Source organism: Macaca mulatta, chromosome 5 (genome assembly GCF_049350105.2).
Source record: "Macaca mulatta isolate MMU2019108-1 chromosome 5, T2T-MMU8v2.0, whole genome shotgun sequence".
Lineage (NCBI taxonomy): Eukaryota > Metazoa > Chordata > Mammalia > Primates > Cercopithecidae > Macaca > Macaca mulatta.
In genome coordinates, this window is record NC_133410.1 from 45,671,717 (window position 1) to 45,696,849 (window position 25,133).

The 25,133-nt window shown below is 34.1% G+C and overlaps 1 protein-coding gene across 3 annotated transcripts in view; it reads right to left on the reverse strand.

Annotated features, from left to right (window-relative positions):
- GABRA2 (gamma-aminobutyric acid type A receptor subunit alpha2) overlaps positions 1-25,133 on the reverse strand; it is a 148,786-nt gene that overhangs the window by 3,493 nt on the left and 120,160 nt on the right. For 2 of the 3 annotated variants that reach the window (XM_015138316.3, NM_001261668.1), the window contains 1 exon segment: positions 10,105-10,307. In XM_015138316.3, the coding sequence (XP_014993802.1) occupies positions 10,105-10,307 (203 nt within the window). 3 annotated transcript variants of the gene reach the window in all.

Genomic DNA, 25,133 nt, shown 5'->3' on the forward strand with positions numbered 1-25,133 from the left:
AAAACAGTCATGGATTACCCATCTTTCACTGGCCTGAGTTTCTCCCTCTCCTCTTTCCCCTACTGACATTCTTCCAGATCTGGCTTAATTATGAAAGAAGGAAGGATGAGAGATCTCCATTTGTAACTTTATAAAAGCTACAAAATACCTTTTCTTCAGTAATGATGCAAGTATTTCCAGTGTTACAAATAGAGGATAATGTCCAAGTGAAAAACTGATAAGGAAAGTATAGCTAACACTTTTTGAGCACTAGAATGTGTCAGGTTGATTGCTAGCCAAGGTGACCTCTCTGACAAACCTCACCACGGGATAGGAAGTTCCCTTATTAACCCCATGATATAAGTTCAAAAATGAAGGCTGAAAAAGTTTTGTGACTTGACTGGGTCTCTGCCTGTTAAATGGCTGAAAGAGCACTCAAACTTAGATGTATCTGACTTCTAAACCTCTGCTTTTAAACACCATGCCATATGATTTTCTGTCTGAGTAAGCTGTTTGAGATATGGGAGTGTGCTTTTTCCTAAAATATTCTTGTTGAGGTTTATACCAATAAGTCAATCTTCAAAAAGGATTTTTCAACTTATAATGTATATAATACATAGTGTTTATATTATTATTTGAACCAAATTGAAACATAATTTAAAATGATATCAAATTGCACATATAAAGAATCTGGGCCTTGAGAAATTTCCTTAATATTTTTCTTCAGCTCGTAACTTGACGAGAGGAAGATAATGATACTAAAAGTATATCAAACTGTTGTAATAAGCGAGTGGGTGAATATATTATTCTAACCACATTGAGAAACACATATTCTCCTAGTGGGCTGCAAATCATAACTATTACAAGCCAGACAGTGATTATTGGTATACAAGATGTTAAGGCAATATAATTTATTATGTGTTAGGTAGAAGAAGACAAATATTTTGTTGAAGAACTCAAGGAAAGTTTGATGGAAGTAGGACATTTATGGTGGATGAGGAACTATGGTGTAGGATTTAGACATGTAGACAAAGAAACATAAGATATAAATCTCTTTTGTTGCAACAGCAGTCTCCAGCTAGAAACCCTATACTAATTTTAACCGATATTTCTTGCCCCCCCACCCCCGAATACCCTTCATTTGCACATATATGCACAAGAAATACAGGTACAAAATCTTTGTAAAACTTTAGAGCAGAGGGACTAATCAATCTGAACAGACACTCTGACCAATTAGAAATGAGAAGCAGCACATATCAGCCAAGTATCAACCCTGCATATTTGTATGTTGGCATTTTTTGTTCCATGCTAACACTGTGGACTCTTTAATAAGCAGTGTTAAAACTTGTTCCAAGTTATGTTTGTAATTTTTATTGACAGCTATAAATGACAAAATTCACCTTATTTTCATAATTGTTTAAAGTATGGCTTTAATCTCTGAATCAGTGTAAACTTCAGAGTAGGGCTCAGAACCTAAAAAGGTAATGGTTTTGGTTCTCTTGTAACTTGGAAACTACCATTTTCAGGACCAAGTAAGCAAAGTACAACAGCTATACGTACCATTTTTAGTTAAGAACCCGGTTATTGGCACCTGTAATTTCTTACCAATTCACTGAATGAAGGGCAGGGCATTCCTATGGTGCTACATCTTCTGAATTCCTAGCCACAGCACAGCAAAGCTTTTCTGGCTCAGAATTTTACAAAGTCTTATTTTAAAGGGGAAAATAACTCCCCTCAGTCCATTTGAAAGTAACAACTGCAAATCTATAGTGAAGCAGACTGTTTCTCTTTATTTAAAACTAAAACCATGTTTATGGAGAAAAAAATACTGTTGAATTCATAGCTGACTTAGAATTCTAAGATCTTCTAAAGCAGAGTCTATAAGTTAAGTCTGGATAATATATATTATTAATATTCTTTATAAGACCCAGATTTGATAGTGATAGTACCAAAGAATATCCATACCCTAGGTAAATGATAACCGGGAAGTATTACATGGCCCTATTCACTATCGACTTCCATTAAAAATAACTATGTTGCGAGAAATCGTACTATAGAGACCTCTTTGAATATCATGCAGGCTTTGGATCGAGCCAGACCATCCGAAGGCTGAATCCTTGGGCCACATGACTGATTCTGCTTTATTTAATGTAACTTTTAGCTTACACTCAGAACCTGAAGAGAAACAATCCAATGAAAACCTTTGTGTTAATAATTAAAAACAGTACTCATTTTCATAAATGAATTTTTTATACTCATGTTCCTATACAAAAATTTTTGTTTCTTTTGAGAACTAGAAAAGTTCTGATAGTTCTGACGGCCTAACTTCCTATTGTCTAATCTCATGCTGTATTTTTTTTTTTTTTTTTTTTTTTGAGACGGAGTCTCGCTCTGTCACCCAGGCTGGAGTACAGTGGCCGGATCTCAGCTCACTGCAAGCTCCGCCTCCCGGGTTTACGCCATTCTCCTGCCTCAGCCTCCCGAGTAGCTGGGACTACAGGCGCCCGCCACCACGCCCGGCTAATTTTTTGTATTTTTAGTAGAGACGGGGTTTCACCGTGTTAGCCCGGATGGTCTTGATCTCCTGACCTCGTGATCCGCCCGTCTCGGCCTCCCAAAGTGCTGGGATTACAGGCTTGAGCCACCGCGCCCGGCCTCTCATGCTGTATTTCTACTTTAAGGCACCTAGATCGTCCACTTCGTATCATTTTTGAGAATAAGGCCAGGTATAGCCAAAAATACACACTGTGTTTCAGAAGTCCATTTTCAAAAAAGGTAATGTTACAAGTTGAGAATGGGATCAGTGGGAAGGAGACTAGGGATCATGCAGGCAAACTGACACTATTTTCTATTAATTGTAAGTAATTCTCATGACTTTTGAAATCTATGCATGAATGACTGATACAATCTCTCTCCAGAATTCTTAACCACTAAGTTTCACTAGACTTCTCTACCTACATGTCCCACAGGTAATTAAAACAAACAACAAATGTCCAGAAATGCACTCAGCTTCCATCCACTCTCACTTCTTGCCGAAATCTGTACACTCACTTTTACCCCTAACTTGCTACAGGTGACACAATTCAGCCAGAACTGATAATTAACTCCACATTGTCCCCTGGTTACCTCCTTGCTATCACCAGGCTAACACTGATTCAGCTCTGAGTCACGTCGACTGAGATAACACTTTCTACTGCCTGCACTTCCTTGCCATTTCATGCCTTTCTGCAGGACCCTGGTGTTTGCCTCTACAATGAAACATGTATGTATCTTTTTCACTTTTGTTTTCCTTGCACTTCATTGCAAGCTCTTTGAAGGCACAGACTGTGTATTGCAGAGCTCCTAGCATAGTTCCTGGCTCAGAGCAGGCTCAGAAACATTTGCTTAATGATAAATGAGTGGCATGTAACTAAAATGCTTACTATGATAAAAATGTATATATAACTTATCAAGTATAACTTAAGATAATATGTTATATAGACTATAATAAATACTTTATTGGATCAATTGATACAGAATTCAAAAGCTTATTCTTCAATTCTATTATGTAAGTCTCCTGAATGTCTTCAATTTCACCATCTACAGATGTGTAAGACTGGGAAATAATAAAACAGGCTCAATTTAAAAAAATCAAAGCTTGTGGAAGCTGTTTTATTTGTCATTTAGACCCATATCAGAAGGTGAAGATTTGATTTATAAACAAAACTATATATACATAAAATATTATATATTATGTATTATCTGGGTGGGGGTAAACTATGCTGTTATACAGTTTGTTGAATGTTCAGTTATCAATGAAGTGGAATGAAAAAAAATATAACCCACACAAATTGATTTTCCATTTTAAAATGGCATGTAACAGGCTTAAGTATATTTTGAGTGTATCACTTTATTGCAGTCTTTGGATATATATTTAAAATATGAAGTCTGGAAAAATCCGGATTACAGAAATTAAAATGTCTTACACCATTGTATCAAAACAATCCTGACTTCCTATGAGTTGTAGAGAAAATAATTTGCTAGTAACTTCAGCCAATGTTCTAGCTAACATATAAACACCTATGAGTAAAGTGACCTGGCCTTTGAATGAAAATAACAATTACATGGTTTGGAGTCAGAAAGAATCTTAGGGACTGTTCCTTACATAAAGAAATGGGGCTCTCATTCAAACACTAAATATAATAGGCTTTGGAGAAAAAAATCAGGTCTCCAAAGTATAAATCTATGCTTTTTCTACCATCTCATGTTGCCTTTTTACAGTTATTGCGGCTACTAGAAAGCCCATTACTTGTAAAATAACAACATGCTCATTGGTCAGATAATGCTATTGTTAACTGTCTACTAATCATCCTGACTGAGAAAAGTGATACTTACAGAAGATTCTTTGAAGGTTAAACAGTCCATCCACTTCTCTAAGTACTCTAAAGTCTTTTCTTGGAATAAACTGGGCCATGAGAAAGCTATATACTTGGACCATATTAGCTTAGCTCCTTGAAGAATTGCTTTCACTGAGTTGTATGTTAATATAATGCCTTCAGCTTTTATTGAAGGGGACTACAAGAAACATCAATATGAAATCCATTATTGCATTTATTGGGAAAAAATTGACATCACTTGCTACAGTACCCAGCTTCCCCTAATAAAAAAAAAAAAAAAAAAAAAAAAGCCAACATGATATTTTTTTCAAAAGGCAATTTCAGAGTAAGGCAAGTTTTTCTCTGAGAAAATTTATATCTCCAAAGAAAAATAACTCTTCCCTCCCCCAAGGTGTTACTTTGGTCACCAAGAAGCTGAGAATTTGAAGCTTAACTACTATTGCAATTGACTGCAGCTAATGTGCTAGCCCAAAGATGAATGTATTTGAGTCTATTTTCTTTCACCTTGATTTTCTAATTTTATTTCTATTTTATTCAATTATAATTTAAGTGAATACATTCTTTCGATAAACTGCCTGAAATACTTTGGAACAAGGCAGGACCTTATGAATACAAATAAATAAATAAATACACTTGAAAATATTATGTTTTCTATGAATTAAATAAAATGACTCAAAACAATAGCACATTCCATAACTGTTTGGATATTCTGTTCCTATGTCTACGTTTTGAGTAATTTATTATCTAGTGTTTTCTATACTTTCCTTAGCCAGTTTGGACTCACTGACTCAGCTTTAGAATTGAAAGCAATCTCAAAGAATTAAAGTAAATACATTTTTTATCAATTCAATAAAATATGTACTAAATACTGTGCTAAGTAACAGCAGATATGATGATGAATAAGGCAAGACATTGTCCACTCAGATCTTGTAAACTAGTGCAAGAAACAGACTTATTTGCAATACAACTATAATGTAATGAGATGTTGTAAAAATAATTCATACCAAGTGGTGTCAAAACACAGTTTTGGGAATGAGAGGAGTTAAATACATTAGTCTGAAAAGTTTTCATATTATGTAAAATCAGATAGATCTTAACAAATAATAGGAGTTTGTCAGTTAGCAGAAGAAGAAGACATATTATTGCAAGAGGGGTCAGGAGGTCTAATGTTATGGAGCTGTGTAGAGGCATGGATGTTTGGGGAAATGATGGTGGCTAGTAATGGTTAGAGAAATAATATGACTATGAAACTTAGATCTATCCTCAATCCTGGATTCACTACCTATTAGATGTGTGATTCTGACCAAGTAACTTTATTGACCAATTTTCATTTCTAAAATAGAAATATTCCAGGCACATAGAAGTAAAAACATAATAAAAATCTTCCTTATTATTCATCATAAAAACAAACATAAGAGAAAACTGTATACTTGGGCCATATTAGCTTAGCTCCTTGAATAACTGTCTTTAATAGTTCATTAAAGAACTGAAGAGTTAGTTAAATGATCTGATTTATGATTTAGAATAACTCCGATAGTAATGTAGAGATAGATAAGAAGAAGACACGATTAAAAATATAAAGGAGTAACAAAAACTATAAAAAGTATGAGAGATGGTGAAAATATGGTCTAAGATATGTAAGGAAAATAATGGACAAGATTTAATGACTGACTAAATGTTGAGCGATACTTCCAAGTTGCTGGCTTGTAAGATTAGGTTGTGGCATTAACTGAAGTACCAATTACTGATGAATAACTAGGTATGGGCAGTGGAAAGATATAAAATCAATTTTCTTGTATCGTTTCTAAAACAGATATTGTTATATTCATGTTGAGATTGAGATTGAGATGTTATATTCAGGTAGAAATGCTCCAGGAAGAGGTTAGATATACTATCTTGTAAGTTAAAAGGTATGGTGTATAGTTATTGATAATGACCTTGAATAGTGAAATGAAGGCAAGGGTTTTAAATTTGGATTGGGTAATACCTCTTTAAATCATACCATATTTACTGAGCACCTAACACATGTAAGAGCCTGTACAAAATGCCAGAAAGAAGTGATGTATTAAACAAAAATGGTCATTTTCATAATCAGTGAAGGAGCTGAGACAGAAACATGCAATTACAAACTACAATAAAGGCTCTAATGCAAAAGAACAGAGTACACACTTATAATGGAGGCCTCATCATTTACAAATTACAGAAATTTCCTAAGGAATTGATATTTGTGCTAAGGATGGCAAATGGGGGGACAGTATGCTTAGTGTTGCAGATATTCATGCAAGCATTGTCAGTAAAACCCTTAAAGTGAGAATCACACAGTGAATACTGAAAACAAAAACAGCATTAAAGAAAGCAGAATTAAATGTCTTTAGGGATAAACAAGAACAGATGCCAGGGAAGCTGGGTCCACTCTGAACTCTGGCAGAGAATCAAAAAACAGAAAATGAATAGTGGCAGCTGCCAGGATGTGAGGGAGGAAAGCTGATCCTCCGAAGTTTGATTTAAGAAGGAAAAGGAGAAAAAGTTGCTGTGCTGTGCCTGAAGAACGATTCTGGAGCATAACAGTAAAAAAAAATTTAATGGGGATTCCTTGAGAAAAATAGGAAAATTATTTTCAGATCTTAAAGTATGGAGGTTATTAGTGCTCTTCAGCTACAAGATAGTAAATGAAAAGGAAATTTGATTATAGTTGGTCGAGAATTAAGTTGAAAGTGATAACATTGCAAGTAAAGCTTTAAAAAAGTTTGAATATAGAAAGAGGCAAGAAACTGAGGATGTGGGAAGAAAGTGGCATAGGATTGGAAAAAGTTTTCTTCTTGGTAAATGAAGCATATTAAGCATCTTCATAAGCTGAAAGAAAGGAGGCAGTTGAAAATAATAAGATGGCTTTGAAGACATAAAATAATAAAACAATAACTAATGGTACCGGTTTGAGAAAGCAACAAGGAAAGAGATCAAATCAAGAGCTGGGTGAAAGAATTTGTATTGAGCAAAAGGAGAAAAGGAAAAACATTGGATATGAAAAAGGGTTCCATAAGAGCCTGGAGTTGCATAAATAGACACCTTTGTATATGGAAAGGCATAACAATTTGGAGTTTGATGATCTGATCCAGCATTGTATTTTTCTAATGATAAGGTTTTCTTGCCTAATTTCACAACTGAGGCTAAAAGTAGTATAAAGTCCTGCCCAAGCCTACAGAGTAAGGTAGCTTTGCCTTTTAATATAGAGCTCAAACGTAGTATGAATATAACTGAGAGTGTTTATTTATTTATTTGCAAAACCGAAATTTAAGTATCAGTGCACATTCTACATGTAACATGTTGAGTGTGCCATCCACATGTAAACAGGCTAAAGATATGTCTTTTTCTTAAAACATACAATATCAATATGTAGCTGAATCATTCTTTTTACGGGCAAATTGATACTTGGTATTTTATGAATTTTCAAAGAACTTTTCATTTGCTCGTTGGGTTGATAGATAACCACATTTGCTCATGTTTACTAATGTCACACAAAAAAGGACTTCCATAAGCCTGGTTAGTCAGAAAGGGCACTACAAACAGCCTGTGGACAAAAACTCTGTATTTAAAGAAAATTATAATTTTCTACTTAAAAATTAAGTCTAAGGAATATTAAAGTAAAAGCAGATAAGCTACTTTAGGGCACTCTTCTGGATTTCCTTTTAGTTTTAAGGACATTTTAGTTCTTAGTCCGAAGGTAGGTTTATGAAACAACTCTCAAACTCATCTGAATCATGAAATTGGATAGAAAACCCACTGATAAATTCAATATATATATATATATACACATATATATATATATATACACACATATATATATATATTTTTTTTTTTTACAAAACTTTCCATGAAGGCAAAGAAGTCCTCCCACTGGTATTACATAGTCAGATTTAAGATCACAAACTCATTCATTCTTTTATACAATAAATATTTATGAAATGCCTGCTAAGGACCAGACACTGTGCTGGGCACTCTAGCTATGGAAAAGGAAACGAGAACAAGCAATGCCTGATATATTGTTTTCCTGAAGTCAACCACAAGACCTAAAATAACATAAACAATGTTAATTCTTTTCCTGAAAATTAGGTTGGAATCTCAGTGATTTTGACATAGCTTTATCCTGGCTATGTGTAATTTGGCATATGGGTAGACTTAAATCCACTATTCACAAGGAGTAAGCTATTGCTTTTACAGAGCATTATCAATTATTTGTTTTGTTTTTCACATTTAGAGGTACTTCTGTTTTCCAAGATAAAGAGTTGAGAAGGCATATCATTTCATAATGTCAATTTGGCACTCTCTAATATTAAAATAATATATCAATAAATTTACATATGGGAATTCATGGCACAAAACATTTGTCTTTTGCAACATATTTACAAAGGTCTAATATTTTATCTCCAAAAAATTAGTATGAAGGTGCATATGTAACCAATGTATCTTAAAAAATAATTGCATAGATACCACGAAAAAGCAGTACACCATATAGGCAATGAAATCATAAATCAATATTAAAATGTAATGGAAATGCTGAAACAGCCCAGAAGTTAAGTATACAAAATTGACCAGATTCCTTTTAATATTTATTTGTTGGCTCTGTTAGTAGAGAAAATACAACTCATAAAATGAAATAAACCATCAGCCTTATTAAAATTTCTATGGCTTAAAAAAATTAAAGAAAAAGACCAAGACTTTTAAACTATAACATTTACTGCTTATATATTTAAACTGCAATATTGTCATAGCAATGAAAAAAAATTCAAATAACTGAAAAACAAATCAAATCTGCAAGTATGTTAATCCAAATTTAATAAAAGAAGCATTTAGGTTGATACAATGTTAAAGAAATTCTCTGAATACAACATTTTACCATTATTAAGAATATAGATGATTATGATACATTCTAAGCCTCTTCTTGAGGCAGATACATAATCTACAGAGTATGAAAGGAAACAGCTGTTATATCAATGCACAAATCTCTAATTAGATTCAGTACTTGAAACCTGAATATGGACAGCAATAATCTCAAAAGAAGTTAATCTTAAAAACAAATAACTTTTCCCTTTTAGACCATTTGAACAATTTAAAATTCCTAGGCATTTCAGTACTGACATATTTATTCCATACAACATGGGAAAAAATTAAAAAAAAATGCTACATGGGCTTTTACAATCAATCAACAGAGATTGGAACAGGTGAAGAGGACTCAATTCATTGACAAAGCCTGGAATTCTATAATAAGTAAAACTAATGCCCATTATCTTTTTCCAATCTCTTTATAATAATCCAGTGTAGTGTTAAAACCATGAACTTAACAGTCAGACAGGTATATCGGGGTTCAAGTATATTTACTAACAATTTGTGTAAGCTTGGGTAAGTAAACAGCTTTACTGTTTCAGACTCTTCATGAGTAAAAATGAGAAGAAGAAGGCAGTCCAGTCATAAAGATGCTATAAAGATTATGTGAGAGAGCATAGGTAAAACACTTAGCACAGTGCCTGACACATACAGCTCAACAGATGCTATGGAGTGGTTTTAATGGAAGTATTACTACTACGAGCACTCCTAAAGGATGTCAGGTGAGAACACTTTAAAAGAAATTGATGTGATTTAAATTCATATATATATGGATGTCTTTAATGTCAATTTTTAGAAACATATCTGTTACAAGCTGAATTCATTAGGGTATTTTCTTAATAATGATAACACGGAAGCTCTCACTTACCTTGTCATTTACTACACTCTTCCCATCCCAAGCCCATCCTCTTTTGGTGAAGTAATTAACAGTTGCAAATTCAATTAGGGCAGAGAACACAAATGCATAACAAACAGCAATAAACCAGTCCATGGCAGTCGCATAAGCCACTTTGGGGAGAGAATTTCGAGCACTGATGCTTAGAGTTGTCATTGTTAGGACAGTTGTTACTCCTGCAAAAGAAAAGATAGGAACCAAAAACATCAATAGTTACTGGCAGGACAGCATGGGAAGTAGCTTTTCTTTCTGCCCCCATCCTCCAAAGCTTTTGCTACTCTTATCCACTAAAAAATAATAAATAAATGAATAAATGCTAGAATACAGTGTAAAGTTAATTATCTTAAATAGGTATGATATTTCTTGATGTAATGACTCTCAAAATATTTTCGGTTTCCATTTTTGTTCTGTATAGAAATCATTTTTCCTCTTCCTAAGTACTATTGAAGTTAAAAAGACTGGGGATACTGAAGTAGCATTACCTACAAGGAAAAGCAGGCACTTTAAATGGGCCCATTGCCAATTAATATATATTTTTTAAATCTTGTAAAACCCTCACATTAATTTGTTCATCATTTATCTGAATCATGTTAAGCAATGGACCAATAACCCACAGAAGTAATCATGAAGGAACCGTGATTTAAAAATACTTCAAGAGGCTCAGCGCGGTGGCTCACGCCTGTAATCCCAGCACTTTGAGAGGCTGAGGAGGGTGGGTCAGAAGGTCAGGAGTTCAAGACCAGCCTGGCCAAGATAGTGAAACCCTATCTCTTTTAAAAATACAAAAATTAGCCGGGCATGGTGGCGGGTGCCTGTAATCCCATCTACTCTGGAGGCTGAGGTAGGGAGTTGCTTAAACCGGCAGAGGTTGCAGTGAGCCAAGATCACACCACTGCACTCCAGCCTGGTCGACAGAGCAAAACTCCATCTCCAAAAAAAAAAAAAAAAAAAGAAAGAGACAGACAGAGAGAGAGAGGGAAACAGAAAGAGAAGAAAGGAAGGAAGGAAGGAAGGAAGGAAGGAAGGAAGGAAGGAAGGAAGGAAGGAAGGAAGGGGAAAGAAAGAAACTTCAAGCCTGGCTATTTCAGTATTAAATCAATAATTCTGCATTGCTCAGCATTATGAGGACATAATTTTCTTTTACAACATAACTTAGAATCCATAAAATATGAACCAAACCACTAAAAACAAAAACTCATAAAATATAATTAATTATTTTGTAACTTTCTTGGTTTTAAAATAATATATTTCCTTTCCTTTTAACATATAGCTTTTCTGACAGTGGTAAGGAAGTCACAATTGATAAGAGAAAATAAGGCAATAATTCAGGAGGTAAACTGCATTATAAGTCCTCAAAATGACCATTACAATAACCTGTTTTGTCAGGGATCCAATATAAGTTTAATTATGTGCACTGGAGGTACATTAAATTAAAAGAAAATATGAAAATGTTAAAGAAATATTCATTCATATTTGAAGGTTCTTTGTATTTTATTTTCCTTTAGGATAAAACAGTATTTTCATTCATTTACAATACAGTTAGCAATTCAAAATAGCAATAATTCCAGTAAAGCATGAGTAAATGCATCTAGAAATACCCTATGATTGTAATAGTAAGAATGAAAGAAAAAAGGAACTTTATTTCACTGGCTGCTGAGTTATTAAAAACCACATTTACAGAAACATATTATGTTTGCACGTGCTAAATTGTGAAAGGTTTTGATGAATACGTTGCTTTCCTTTGAGACTTTCATACAAAAGAATAGAATATAAGACAGATACACATGTACATACATACATATACATATACATGTACATATGTATGTATATACACTCAATATAGGAAATGAAAATAAATCAGCAGCAACAGTAAAGGTAATCCAAAAATAGTTGCTCTTTAAAAGCAATATTATCATCAAAATGTTAGTAAAATTTTTAAAAATTGATACTCTCCTGATAGTGTGGAAGATATAGGGCTTTACAAATTTGTGTCATACCTAAGAAACTGTCGTCTAATCCAAGGTCATGAAGAATTAGCCCTATATTTCCTATCAGTTTTAGAGTTTTAGGTCTTACCAGTGAGTCTTTGCTCCATTTTGAGTTCATTTTTGTGTGTGGTGTAAGGTAGATGTCCAAATTCATTCTTTTGCACATAGATAGCCCGTTGTCCCAGCACCATGTGTGAAAAAAGACTTTTGTTTCCCCATTAAATTATCTTGGACACTTTGTTGAGAATCAATTGACCATAGATATGTGGGATATCTCTGTACTGCAAATGTTATATCATTGATCTACATATCTATCCCTAGTCAAGTTTTACACTGTTTTGATGACTCTAGCTTTAGAGTAACTTTTGAAATCGAGAAGCTTGAGCCCCTTCTTATTCCTATTCATCAGTCTTAGTTTTCTTCAAGATTGTTTTGGCTATTCAGGATCCCTTACATTTCTGTATGTTGTTACAGTCATTTTGTTCAGTTTTGTAAAAAGGTCATTGGAATTTTAATAGATATTTAATTGAATCTGCACATGATATTTTGGTAGTAATGTCATTTTAATGATATTTAGTCTTTCAGTCTTTGAACACAGGATATATTTCCACTAGATCATTCTTTCTCTCATTCTCTCCTGTCTCTCTCTGTCTCTCTCTATTTCTCTATAATAAACATTTCCATTTATTTAGGGCTTCTTTAATTTCATACAGCAACATTCTATAGTTTTCGATATTTAAGTCTTTCATCTTCTTGGTTAAATTTATTTATAGATATTGTATTTGTTTAGATGCTAATGTAAATGGAATGGCTTTCTTAACTTTCTGTTCAGATTGTTCATTGCTTATGTACAAAAACACAACTGACTTTTTGTATGTTGATTTTGTACCCTGCACCTTTGCTGAATTTAATAGCTGTGACAATTTTGACGTGGTTCGTTAAGGGTCTTCTATGAATAAGATCATGCAAATAGAGAGAGTTTTACTTCTTCCTTTCCAATCTGCATATTTTATTTGTTTTTCTTGCCTAATTGCCCTAGCTAGAACGTGTAGTATAACGTTGAATAGAATTGGTGAAAGCAGACATCTGTGTCTTATTTCTGATGTTAGGGAGAAACTTTAATCCTTCACCTACAGGCATGATTGTTTACATGTTTATTTTTTTATTTTCCATAAATATGTTATATTATATTGATTTGATTTTTGTATGCTGATCTAACCTTGCATTTCTGGGATAAATCCCACTTTGTCACGCTATGTAATCCTTTTAAAATATGGCTGATTTTAGTTTGCTAGTATTTTATTGAGGGCATCTGCATCTATATTTAAAAGGAATATGGATCTGTAGGTTTTTAATTGTGATTTCTTTCTCTAGTTTGGTGTCTTGGTAATACAGCCTTATAAAATGAGTCAGGAAATGTTTCCTTCTCATGTATTTTCTGGAATATTTTGAGAAAGTTTGTTGTTAATTCTTTTTTTTTTAAATTTATTTATTATTATTATACTTTAAGTTGTAGGGTACATGTGCATAACGTGCAGGTTTGTTACATATGTATACTTGTGCCATGTTGGTGTGCTGCACCCATCAACTCGTCATTTACATCAGGTATAACTCCCAATGCAATCACTCCCCCCTCCCCCCTCCCCCCTCCCCATGATAGGCCCCGGTGTGTGATGTTCCCCTTCCTGAGTCCAAGTGATCTCATTGTTCAGTTCCCACCTATGAGTGAGAACATGCGGTGTTTGGTTTTCTGTTCTTGTGATAGTTTGCTAAGAATGATGGCTTCCAGCTGCATCCATGTCCCTACAAAGGACACAAACTCATCCTTTTTGATGGCTGCATAGTATTCCATGGTGTATATGTGCCACATTTTCTTAATCCAGTCTGTCACTGATGGACATTTGGGTTGATTCCAAGTCTTTGCTATTGTGAATAGTGCTGCAATAAACATACGTGTGCATGTGTCTTTATAGCAGCATAATTTATAATCCTTTGGGTATATACCCAGTAATGGGATGGCTGGGTCATATGGTACATCTAGTTCTAGATCATTGAGGAATCGCCATACTGTTTTCCATAATGGTTGAACTAGTTTACAATCCCACCAACAGTGTAAAAGTGTTCCTTTATATGTTTGGGAGAATTCACCAGTGAAGCCATTTGACCTTGAGGTTTTCTTAATTGGAATATTTAGTTTACTAAATTCATAGTTTTATTTGTCATAGGTTTATTCAGAATCTTGAGTTAATTTTAGTCATGTGTCATTGCTAGGAATTGTTATAGTTAATATAGATTGTCTAAATTTTTGGCATACAATCGTTACCAGAATTTATATATAGATATAGATATAGATATATAGATACAGATATAGATACAGAGAGAGAGAGAGAGAGAGAGAGAGAGAGAGAGAGAGATTGAGTCAGTCTTGCTTGACATTTCACCCAGGCTGAAATGCAGTAATGTGATCTTAGCTCACTGCAACCTACACCTCCTGGGTTCAAACAATTCTTGTGCCTCAGCATCCTGAATAGCTGGGATTACAGGAGCATGTCACCATGCCCAATTAATTTTCATATTTTTAGTAGAGACGGATTTTGTCATGTTGGCCTGGCTGGTCTCAAACTCCTGGCCTCAAGTGAGTGATCCACCCGCCTCGGCCTCCCAAAGTGCTGTGATTACAGGCATGAGCCACTGTGCCTTGCCACATATATATATATTATATAAATTTCTTTTGCTCTATGGTCAGAAGTGATGTCCTCTCTTCTTGCTTAATTTTAGTAATTTGATTTTTGTCTCTTTTTTTCTTGGTCATTGTAGCTAAAAGTAACTCAATGTTATTGATCTGCTCAAAAACCAACTTATGGTTGTGTGGTAATTTTTTCTATTTGTTATTTCTGTTCTCTCTACAATTTATCTCTACTCTAACACTTCTTGTTTTTCTTCCCCTTGCTTTGGGTTTAGCTTTTCTACCATTCAAGGAAGATGGTTAAGTTATTGATTTGAGAATTTTTTTTTCTCTTCGTAACATAAGTGGTTAGAGATACAAATTTCTCTTTAAGAACAAGCTTTTGTCATTTTCCATAACATACATTATTTTTTGCTTCCATTCAATCTTAAAGTATTTTCTAAAACCTCTTGTGATTTCTTCTTTGATTTCATGGTTATTTAGAAATGTCTTCTTTAATGTTTACATACTATAAATTTCCCAAATTTACTTTTTTATTGATTTCTAATTCTATTCTATTGTAGTGTCAGAACATACTTTGTAATAATTCAATCTTTGAATTTCTTGAGACTTGTTTAATGGTCTAATGCATTATCTTCCTAGAGAATGCTTCATGCCCACTTGAGAAATATGTGCATTCCGCTTTTTATGACCAGAGTACGTTAGGTGTAGTTGGTGTATTCTCTATTCAAGTCTTCTACATTTTGCTGATCTTCTGTCTAGTTGTATTCATTTTAATATTTTAATATTTTATTTCAATAAAATATTAACTTTTGTATTTAATTTTTAATATTTAAAATAAATATAAAATAAATTTATAAATTTAAATATAAATAAATATAAAACAAAATTTTTAGTTAATGTTTAATATTTTATTTTAGTTTTGATGAATAATTCTAGGTTGAATATTTTTATTTTCAAATATCTTCCCATGGCCTCTGGTCTCCATGGTTTTTGATTATTTGTTAGGTGCTAATCATATTGAGAATCCCTTTTATATGAGATGTTACTTTGCTTGTAACATTTCCTTGTTTCAAGATTCTCTATTGGCCTTTGGCATTCCAAAGTTTTATTATGATATATCCAGTTGTGATGTCTTAGAGTTTCCTTTATTTCTAGTTCATTGAGCTTCTTGGATGTGCTGATAGAAAATTTTCATCAAGTTTGAAAGGTTTTAGCCATCACGTCTTCAATTTTTTTTTTTTTTTTTTGAGGTGGAGTCTCAGTCTGTCACCCAGGTTAGAGGTCACTGACACGGTCTCGTCTCACTGCAACCTTTGCCTCCCAGGTTCAAGCAATTCTCCTGCCTCAGCCTGCTGAATAGTTGGGATTACCGGCATGCACCACCACATACACCTAATTTATTTTTCTTTTTCTTTTTTTTTTTTTTTTTTTTTTTGAGACGGAGTCTCGCTCTGTCGCCCAGGCTGGAGTGCAGTGGCCGGATCTCAGCTCACTGCAAGCTCCGCCTCCCAGGTTTGCGCCATTCTCCTGCCTCAGCCTCCCGAGTAGCTGGGACTACAGGCGCCCGCCACCTCGCCCGGCTAGTTTTTTTTTTTTTTTGTATTTTTTTTAGTAGAGACGAGGTTTCACCGTGTTAACCAGGATGGTCTCGATCTTCTGACCTCGTGATCCGCCCGTCTCGGCCTCCCAAAGTGCTGGGATTACAGGCCTGAGCCACCGCGCCCGGCCTATTTTTATTTTTCGTAGAGACAGTGCTTCACCATGTTGTTCAGGCTGGTCTTGAACTCCTGACCTCAGATGATCCACCTGCCTTGGCCTTCCAAAGTGCTGGAATTACAGGTGTGAGCCACCGTGCATGGCCCAAATATTCTTTTTTTTACCTTTCTCTCTCTACTCTTGTTCTCTGACTACAAAAGATTCATCTGTTGATATGCTTGATGATGTACAACAGGTCTTACAGACTGATTAATTTTCCTCATTCTTTTCTCTTTCTGTTCCTCATATTCAACAATCTTAATTGGCTTATCATTGAGGTAACTGATTTTTCTTTTTGGACTGTTTGAATCTGCTGGTAAGCCTCTCTAGTGAATTTTTTATTTCAGTTATGATAATTTGAACTACAGAATTTCTAATTGTTTCAATTTTAAATAATTTATATTATTTTATTGATGAAGTGTTTGAAATATCATTATTATACTTTCCTTTAGTTCTTTGGACATGGTCTCCTTTAGCTCTTTTATCATAGTTAGCATAGTTACTTTGTGTGGTTAGTACAATGTCTGGGCTTCCTCAGGTAGAATTTCTAACGAATTTTTTTTTTTCCTGAAAATGGGTTATAGTGTCTCTTTACTTTGTATGTCTCATATTCTTTTTTGAAAATTGGACATTAGGAATATTGTAATGTGGCAAATCTGGAAATCAGACTCTGACCCTTCTCTGGGATTTGTTGTTATTGTTGACAAACTTATTGTTTGTTTATTAGCTTTTCTTAACTAATTCTATGAAGTCTGTGTTCTTTTTAGTTAGGAACTACCGAAGACTCTGTTTTAATAGCTTAGTGGGTCATCTAATGGGTAGACAGAATATGTAATTGTTAGCTATTTTTATTCTTCCTACTTTTGTTATAACAGATTGACGATCCCTCAGCCAAAAATCTCAGATTTAATATTCTCCAAAATCTGAAATGTTTCAAGTGCCAAGATGACATTGTAGATTTCAGATTTTTCAGATTATGGATGCTGAACCAGTGTGTATTCTACAAATGTTCCAAAATCCAAGAATATCCAAAAGACTTCTGGTCCCAAGCATTTTGGATAAGGGATAGTCAACCTGTACTGCCATTCTAAAAAAAATGTATCTTGCTGATTTGACAGAAAACAACAACAACAACAATAACAAAACCCTAGAGCTACATCAAACTCTAAAACTACTAGAATAAAAGATAGAGTAAAAGGTATATGACATTAGTTTGGGTAACGATTTTTTAGGTTTGACTGTGAAAACATAGGCAACAAAAACAAAGATAAACGAGTAAGATTACATCAAGATTAAGAGTTTCCATATATTAAACAAAATTAGCAGAATGATAAAAATCTGGGATCGGTAGAAAACATTTGCAAGCCACAATTCTGAAAAGTGCTTAATTTACAAGGTATATAAAAAACTCAAACACCTCTACAGCAATAAAATAAGTAATCGAATTGAGAAACAGGCAAGGGACTTGAAAAGATATTCCTCAAGGGAAGACATAAATAGTTGACAGATACGTGAAAAAAAAGGCCAACATCACTAAACATTAGAGGATATCAATTAAAGCCATAATGAATATCGCTTCACATATTTTAGAATGACTATTATCAAAGGGACAAAAGAGAACACATGTTGGCAAGGATGTATATTGCACACTCTTGGTTGGAATGTGAACTACGCGAATTAGTATAACTATTATGGAAAACAGTATGGGAGTTTTCCAAAAAACAGAAAATGAAATTACCGTATGATCCAGCAATCATACTTCTGCGAATTTACCCCAAAGACTTGAGATCAGTATATTGAAATGATGTCTGCACTTTCATGTTCATTACAACACTACTTACAATAGCCAACTTACGAGATCAGTCTAAGTGTCTTCCAAAGGATGAATCAAGAAAGAAAATGTGGTATATGTGTACAACGGAAGAGTATTAGGCCTCAGAAAAAGAAGAAATTCTGTCAGTTGAGGCAACATGAATAGAATTGGAGAATAATATGCTGGGTTAAATAAGTCAAACACAGACAAAAGCAGCATGTTCTCACTTATAGGTAAAGTCTAAAACAATTGAACTTACAGAAGCAGTGAGAAGAATGGTAGTTACTAGAGGCTGTGAGGTCAGGGAAATGGAATGGGGAGATGATAGCCAAAGGGTACAAAGCCTCAGATGGGAAGAATAATTTTCATGTTTGTTTTGAGAACAGTTGCAGAGTATGGTAAATATAGCTGCTAATTAAGTTCGGTAACTTCTATTTCACTAAAAGAATATTTCTAATATTCTCATTACAAAATGTTAAATGTTGGAGGTGACAGATATATTAATTAGCTGAGTTTAATCTTTCCACATTATATTAAAAAATCATAACATCATTTTGTAATCCATATTTACATGTACAATTATAATGTGTCAATAGATAGCAAAAAAGAAAGTATAGAGATAAATGTTATACAAGACTCTTCTATGAACACTACTTATAAAAGCCAGAGTGGCAAATTGGTCTATTAACTGATGCAGAAATAGTCTGAAAAATTGTTGAATACCTACATTATAAATGCCATGACAATACCACAAAGAATAAAATAGTGCTATATATTGACTACAAATATTCTGCATTAAAAGTTTCATAATTCCATTTGAATGAAAATATACACAGCTAGATTTATATATCAATATACATGTAACTGTATAAATGTAGTAAAAAAAAAAGTCAGAAAAGAAACACCTACAGTTACCACTTTGGGGAAGAATGTGGTATTTAGATTGAATAAAGAAAATTAAAATGGACTTGTGGCTGACTTTTTTTGTTTTACATTTTTTGCTATTTTAAAATGAAATACCAGGAATAAAATTAAAACATAAAATCTCTAATGATACAATTTAAGATGGTAATATTAGTTATTTGTGAAAATTAATAGTGAGATTATATTATTTTCTTTTTCTGCAGTGAAACTGCTTTTCATTTGTGATAAAAATAATACAACAATTTTAATTTAAAGCAGGGATAGTTGATGGCATCTATCAATTCTAATTCAAATGTGAATTTTTGGAATATCTGATGGATGCACTAATACTGATTAACTTTTTTAAAAAACAGAAAACATTTACAATAAAATGCAAGTCCAAATGATGGCAAACCATAAGTTGAATTTTGTTTCTAAGTCTACATTAACAGTTTAAAATTAGATTTTGGTCTATTCATTCTAGGCAATAAAACATTACAGCAATTTTAATACAAATCTACCGTGAGGCAATCTTCCCTATATCTAAATTATATTTTCTTTCATCTGATTTTGGAAATTTGGCAATAATGTTATTAACTTTGTCTCTAGATGCCCTCCTCCTTCTTCCTTTCTTCCCTTTCTTTTTGTCTTTTTACTGGAAAAATATGATTCTCAAATGCCACCTTTTCTTTTACTGCTTTATCGTAGCCTAGTCTCATGACACTATAAACAAAGAGTACTGGACATTAAATAAAGAGACAGTGCACTTACCTGGAAAGCTCACAAACTTTCCCTGTACCTGTCTACCAACAATGTGCATTTTTCTGCACCTAGTTGGGCACTCTCTAAATGTTTCCTCAGCATTTATTTAACAGACTGTTTCTTTTTTTATCACCTCTGGTGAGATCTCTACAATTCACTTATCTGGGAGGCTTTTTTTGTCAGTTAAGAATAAAAAAGGTAAGTGCCTTAAAGTGTTTTTAGCACTAAAATTCTCTATAATATGTGAAATATATGTGAGGATTCCCCATGCATAGACAACACGTAACTTATAGCACTTTTACACTTTATTTTATATAATATTTTTATATCAAGGTATAGGCCAAAAATGTTAGATAATTGATGTTTTAACTCATACTAGGTGAGCAAATGATGTCTAAGCAAAGGGTTTTGGGTGAAAATACACGCTGAGAAGAAAGTCAAACCAAGGTAGGTAGTTTAGCACAGAGACTGACACTGCTGCAGCAGCTTCCCCATTTCTAACATAAGGATCACCAATAGCGCTTTCTAATAGTGTTGTTACTAAGACCAAATGAGTTTCTTCACGTAAAGCTGTGCCCCTACTATAAAAAAATAAATAAATACTTCAATGCATGTATGCAAAAAATATCACTCTGAAAGCAAAGGTAGATTTAAACCAGAAAGACAAAATAAAATAAAATCCTCCTGTGTATTTGTGGTTGGGGTGTGGGGTGGAAGTTAAGAAGGAAAAGTCTCAGAAACTAAACAGGCACGCAAGACTGCACTAGAACACATGTAAAATTGTTTGATACCACCTGCTGGTTACCGCTAGGAATGGCAGAAACAAAAGATACTCTGATAACATGTGTTGGGTTTCCCCTGCTTCAGGCCAATGGATAAAAATTGAAAGTACAGAATATAACAAACGTATGCACAAGACCAGGTCGTATGTGCCTCTAGAAGGAAGTTCTACAGACTGCAAAACCTGAGCTATGCATACTGCAGCATTAGTAGAATGTGCACTCTCAGGTGCAAGAAGCTTTGACATTTTGTTAAATATCCTATTCACCAAATAAAATAAAATAAACATTTACAAATACAATTTAAGTGTACTATAAAAGGCTATAATTTTTAACTCAGAACCGTACTGCATCTGAATGATAAAATCATTGGAATTTCTATGTGCTAGAGAGAGAAATTAGAATTTGGATGACATATTTTGTCAAAAAGCTTAACTCAAACTCACATCTTTAATATTGGTGAGAATAAAGAAAAAATTATGATCTAGAAGAAAATGTTTCAAAGGCTATAATAATAATGTGGACAACACTGTTGAAGGAATTGAAATTGTTCTATTTACCTAAATATATCACGGATTTAATTCATCCAAAACTCGTATTCCCCCTCCTCACTTTTCTTCCTGAAGTCCTTCTCTCAGTGAAAGACTTCACAATCTAAATGATGCCATTTTCATATTGGCACCAACATGAAGCTGCAGAGATATAAAAATGTTGTCAGTCTAGGGAATTATACATGCTGTTTACTCTACCTGGAGTCTTTCCACTGCCACTTGTTTACCTCTTTTGTATTTAGCTACCTTTTATTTCTTTACTTGATAAATTATTATTAAGTGCCTACTAAACATCAGGTACTCTTGTAAAAACTGAGAATACACCAATTAACAAAATTGCAAAGGTTGCTGCACCCTAGAGTGCCCATTCTGCTAATGCTGCAGTATATATAGCTCAGGTTTTGCAATCTGTAGAATCTCTTTCCTAAAGGAACACACAACCAGGTCTGAAGCATATCTTTGTTTTATTGTCCTTTTCAAAATTTTGTTAGTTGGCACAACTGTATACCCCCCAAAATTATATGGATTAGAGCTTGTGTGTCTTCTCCCCAAAATGTAAAAGGGTGCTTAGTTGAGGGTAGTGTTTCATTTTTAAAATAAATTAATAAATATTTATTGAAACCACTACACCAGTAATCTATAATCAATAAATATTTATTTTTTAGGACAATTGCAAGAAACCTATACTTTCTTTTATGAAGCAAGCATAAACTTAGTCCCCACTTTGTGCTGAGCACTGTGGAGCTGTGACTGGAATATTAGCAAAGCCAGATGAGCCCTCTAAGAGATATTAAAAAATAAAAGTACAAAAGAACCCAACATCACAACTGGACAAGGTTTAAGATGACCTATAATAGAGCAGCCCACCTTGAAACGGAGGTTGGGTAGGACTTCCCTTAAGAAATAGAGACAAAGTTAACAGGGTACCCAGGAAAGGAAAAATAATCCTAAACTAGAAAAGAGCGTGCACAGAAAATCCCAGGAACATGGTGAAGCCCAGGGCATTTAGGAGGAATAGAGAGAAAGCTACAAGGCAGGAAGGCAAGAAATAAGGGTTTCAGGAAAGAAGAGGAGGCCAGAAGAGGAAGCAGGAGTCAGACTATTCAAAGCCTTTTTGACTATGCTAAGGTAATATAACTTACTTTCAAGAGCAATGGGAAACTATTTTTTAAAATTATGATTTAAGTTCTGGGATACATGTGCAGAACGTGCAGGTTTGTTACATAGGTATACACAGGCCATGGTGGTTTGCTGCACCCATCAACCCATCATCTACATTAGGTATTTCTACTAATGATATTCCTCCCTTAGCCCCCTACCCCCTGACAGAAATTTAAACAGTGTAGTGGCGTGATCAGTATTTCTTATTTAAAATATTACTTTGGCTATTATTTATTTTTAGTTAAGGTAGTATTGTTTTTCCTTCCCTAGTTGTTTTAAAGATTTTGTCTGTCTTTGGTTTACAGCAGTATGAATGTGATAAGACTAGGCGTGATTCTTGTTGTATTTCGTTTTTCAAATTTATCCTTCTTCGTGTTCTCTGAGCTTTCTGGATCTGTGGTTTTATTTGGAAAGTTCTTGGCCATTATTACCTCAAATATTTCTTCTTTATTCTCACTTTCTACTCTCTCTCTCTCTGTTTCTCTCTCTCTCTTTAGGTGTGTGTGTGTTTGTGTCTACACACCGTTCACTCCAGATATATTTAGACAGTCTCTCTCTATATAGACCATTCACTATTTTCTCCTCCTCTATCTGTCATTTAACAATTGTGGCACAAGACATCCAAGCATAGAATAGTCTTAGTATCAGAGACCTAGGCTTTTCATTTATTATACCTCTGCCATATTTAAGGTGTTGGCCATGTTCCTGAGGTTCAGGAAGGCTTGCCAACACTAGACTGCCTTCCAGCACACAGAAAGTGGAAGAGGGAAGGAGAAGCATATCTATTCATTTTAAGGGGATGTTCCTGAGATTAAGGGCATCTCCCTAAGATTTAGTCACAAACTGAAAATTATACAACTAATATGTACTCATATTTCTTTGAGAACTTTACTCATATCTCTTAGCTCCTATAGCTATAAAGGGAGGAACAGAAAAAATGTAGTCTTGATTTGACACACACAGCTCAAATCTGGAATTATATTTTTCTGTAAGTTATTGGGAGACAGAAATCATCTCTGACAGAAGGAATGTTGTTGATCTAGGCACTGACTGCATCAATTAGCTCAAATTTGAGAGAAGAAGAAAGAAATGTTTTATAATCACCCTCTAAAATTTCAAACTACCTAACAAACAAAACTCAACACACATATATTGTCCTCCTTCAATCTGTTACAATACGCTTGCTATGCAAGTGCAGCTTCAAGGTAATTCCAAATCCCCACTTCCAAACAGTTTGCTCTCATCAAAATAGAAATTCTAAAGCCACTACTATTCCATACACACTTTATCTTTTGAGCATTTCTTTTTTATTCCCTTTAACATTAGTCATTTAGTTGTTGGTAATCCACAAGGTTCAGTACTGTCCCTCTACTCTTCTTCCTTTACTGCTCTCCCGTGGCAATTTAATTTATTCTCATTTTCCAACCTGCTCCCAGATGATTAAGACGTTCAAGCATGTATCTCATGACTTCCAGAGCCAAGTAACTCACTTCCTCTGAATATGTCCACATGGATTCAATCAACATTTGTTAAACCTTCAACATGACATCATTTATTAATTAAAAATGTATCCAGCCTACTATGTGTCAGTCACTTTGTTAGACATGAGTATATGAAAAACATAAATTTTATGCTCACGGAGAATATAACCTACAGGAAGATGGAGATGACTGACAGGCATGTTACACGGTAAATATAAAAAGTGATAAAGCATGAGGTGCTCTAAGACTACTTAAGAGGTAGTGAAGACTCTGGAATCAGACAAGGCTTCCTGGAGGAATTGATGTATAAAAGGAGACTTGAAAAAGTCTGAGGAATATGTTCAAGGCAAAACAACACAAAATAAAACATATCCCTAGGTTAAACATAGGTTAACATAGCAAAATGAGTAATTATAACAGATTAAGCTGGGGAGGCCTCATGAAGGTCTTGTAATCCATGGTAAGGGTTTTAATCAATAGACACAATTGAGTCACTGAAAGTTTTCATGCAGGAGAGGGTTACATAACTAGGTTTGAGTTTTCAGGAAATTACTCTTGTCACAATGTGTAGAATAGGCTGAAGGAATGTTAGACTAGAGACGGAAAACCAGAGAAAATGTTTACACTATACCAAGAGAAATGGATCTCATAGAAGTCTTAAAATGTAAACATTAACAAGTGAATCTATAGTCTAACTCAAAACCTATTGCATCTTTCGTAACTCTCTAATGTAGGAAAAATCACTGGATTTTAGCTAGCAACTCAACTAGAAATCAAGGAGTATAGTCATTCCTCAGTAGCTATGGGGGATTGGTTCCAGGACCCCCTGTGGATACCAAAATCCACAGATGCTACAGTTCCCATAGAAAATTGCATGTCTGCATATAACCTATGTACACCCTTCCTTGTACTTTAAATCATCTGTAGATTACTTATAATATCTAAAACAATGTAAATTCTAAGCAAATAGTTGTTATACGGTATTGTTTAGAGAATAATGACAAGAAAGATGGCTGTATTTGTCTATTAAGGGCACAACTATGCATTTTTCCCTAATATTTCAATCCATGGTTAGTTAAATCCATGGATGTGGAGCCCATGAACACAGAGGGCTGCGTGT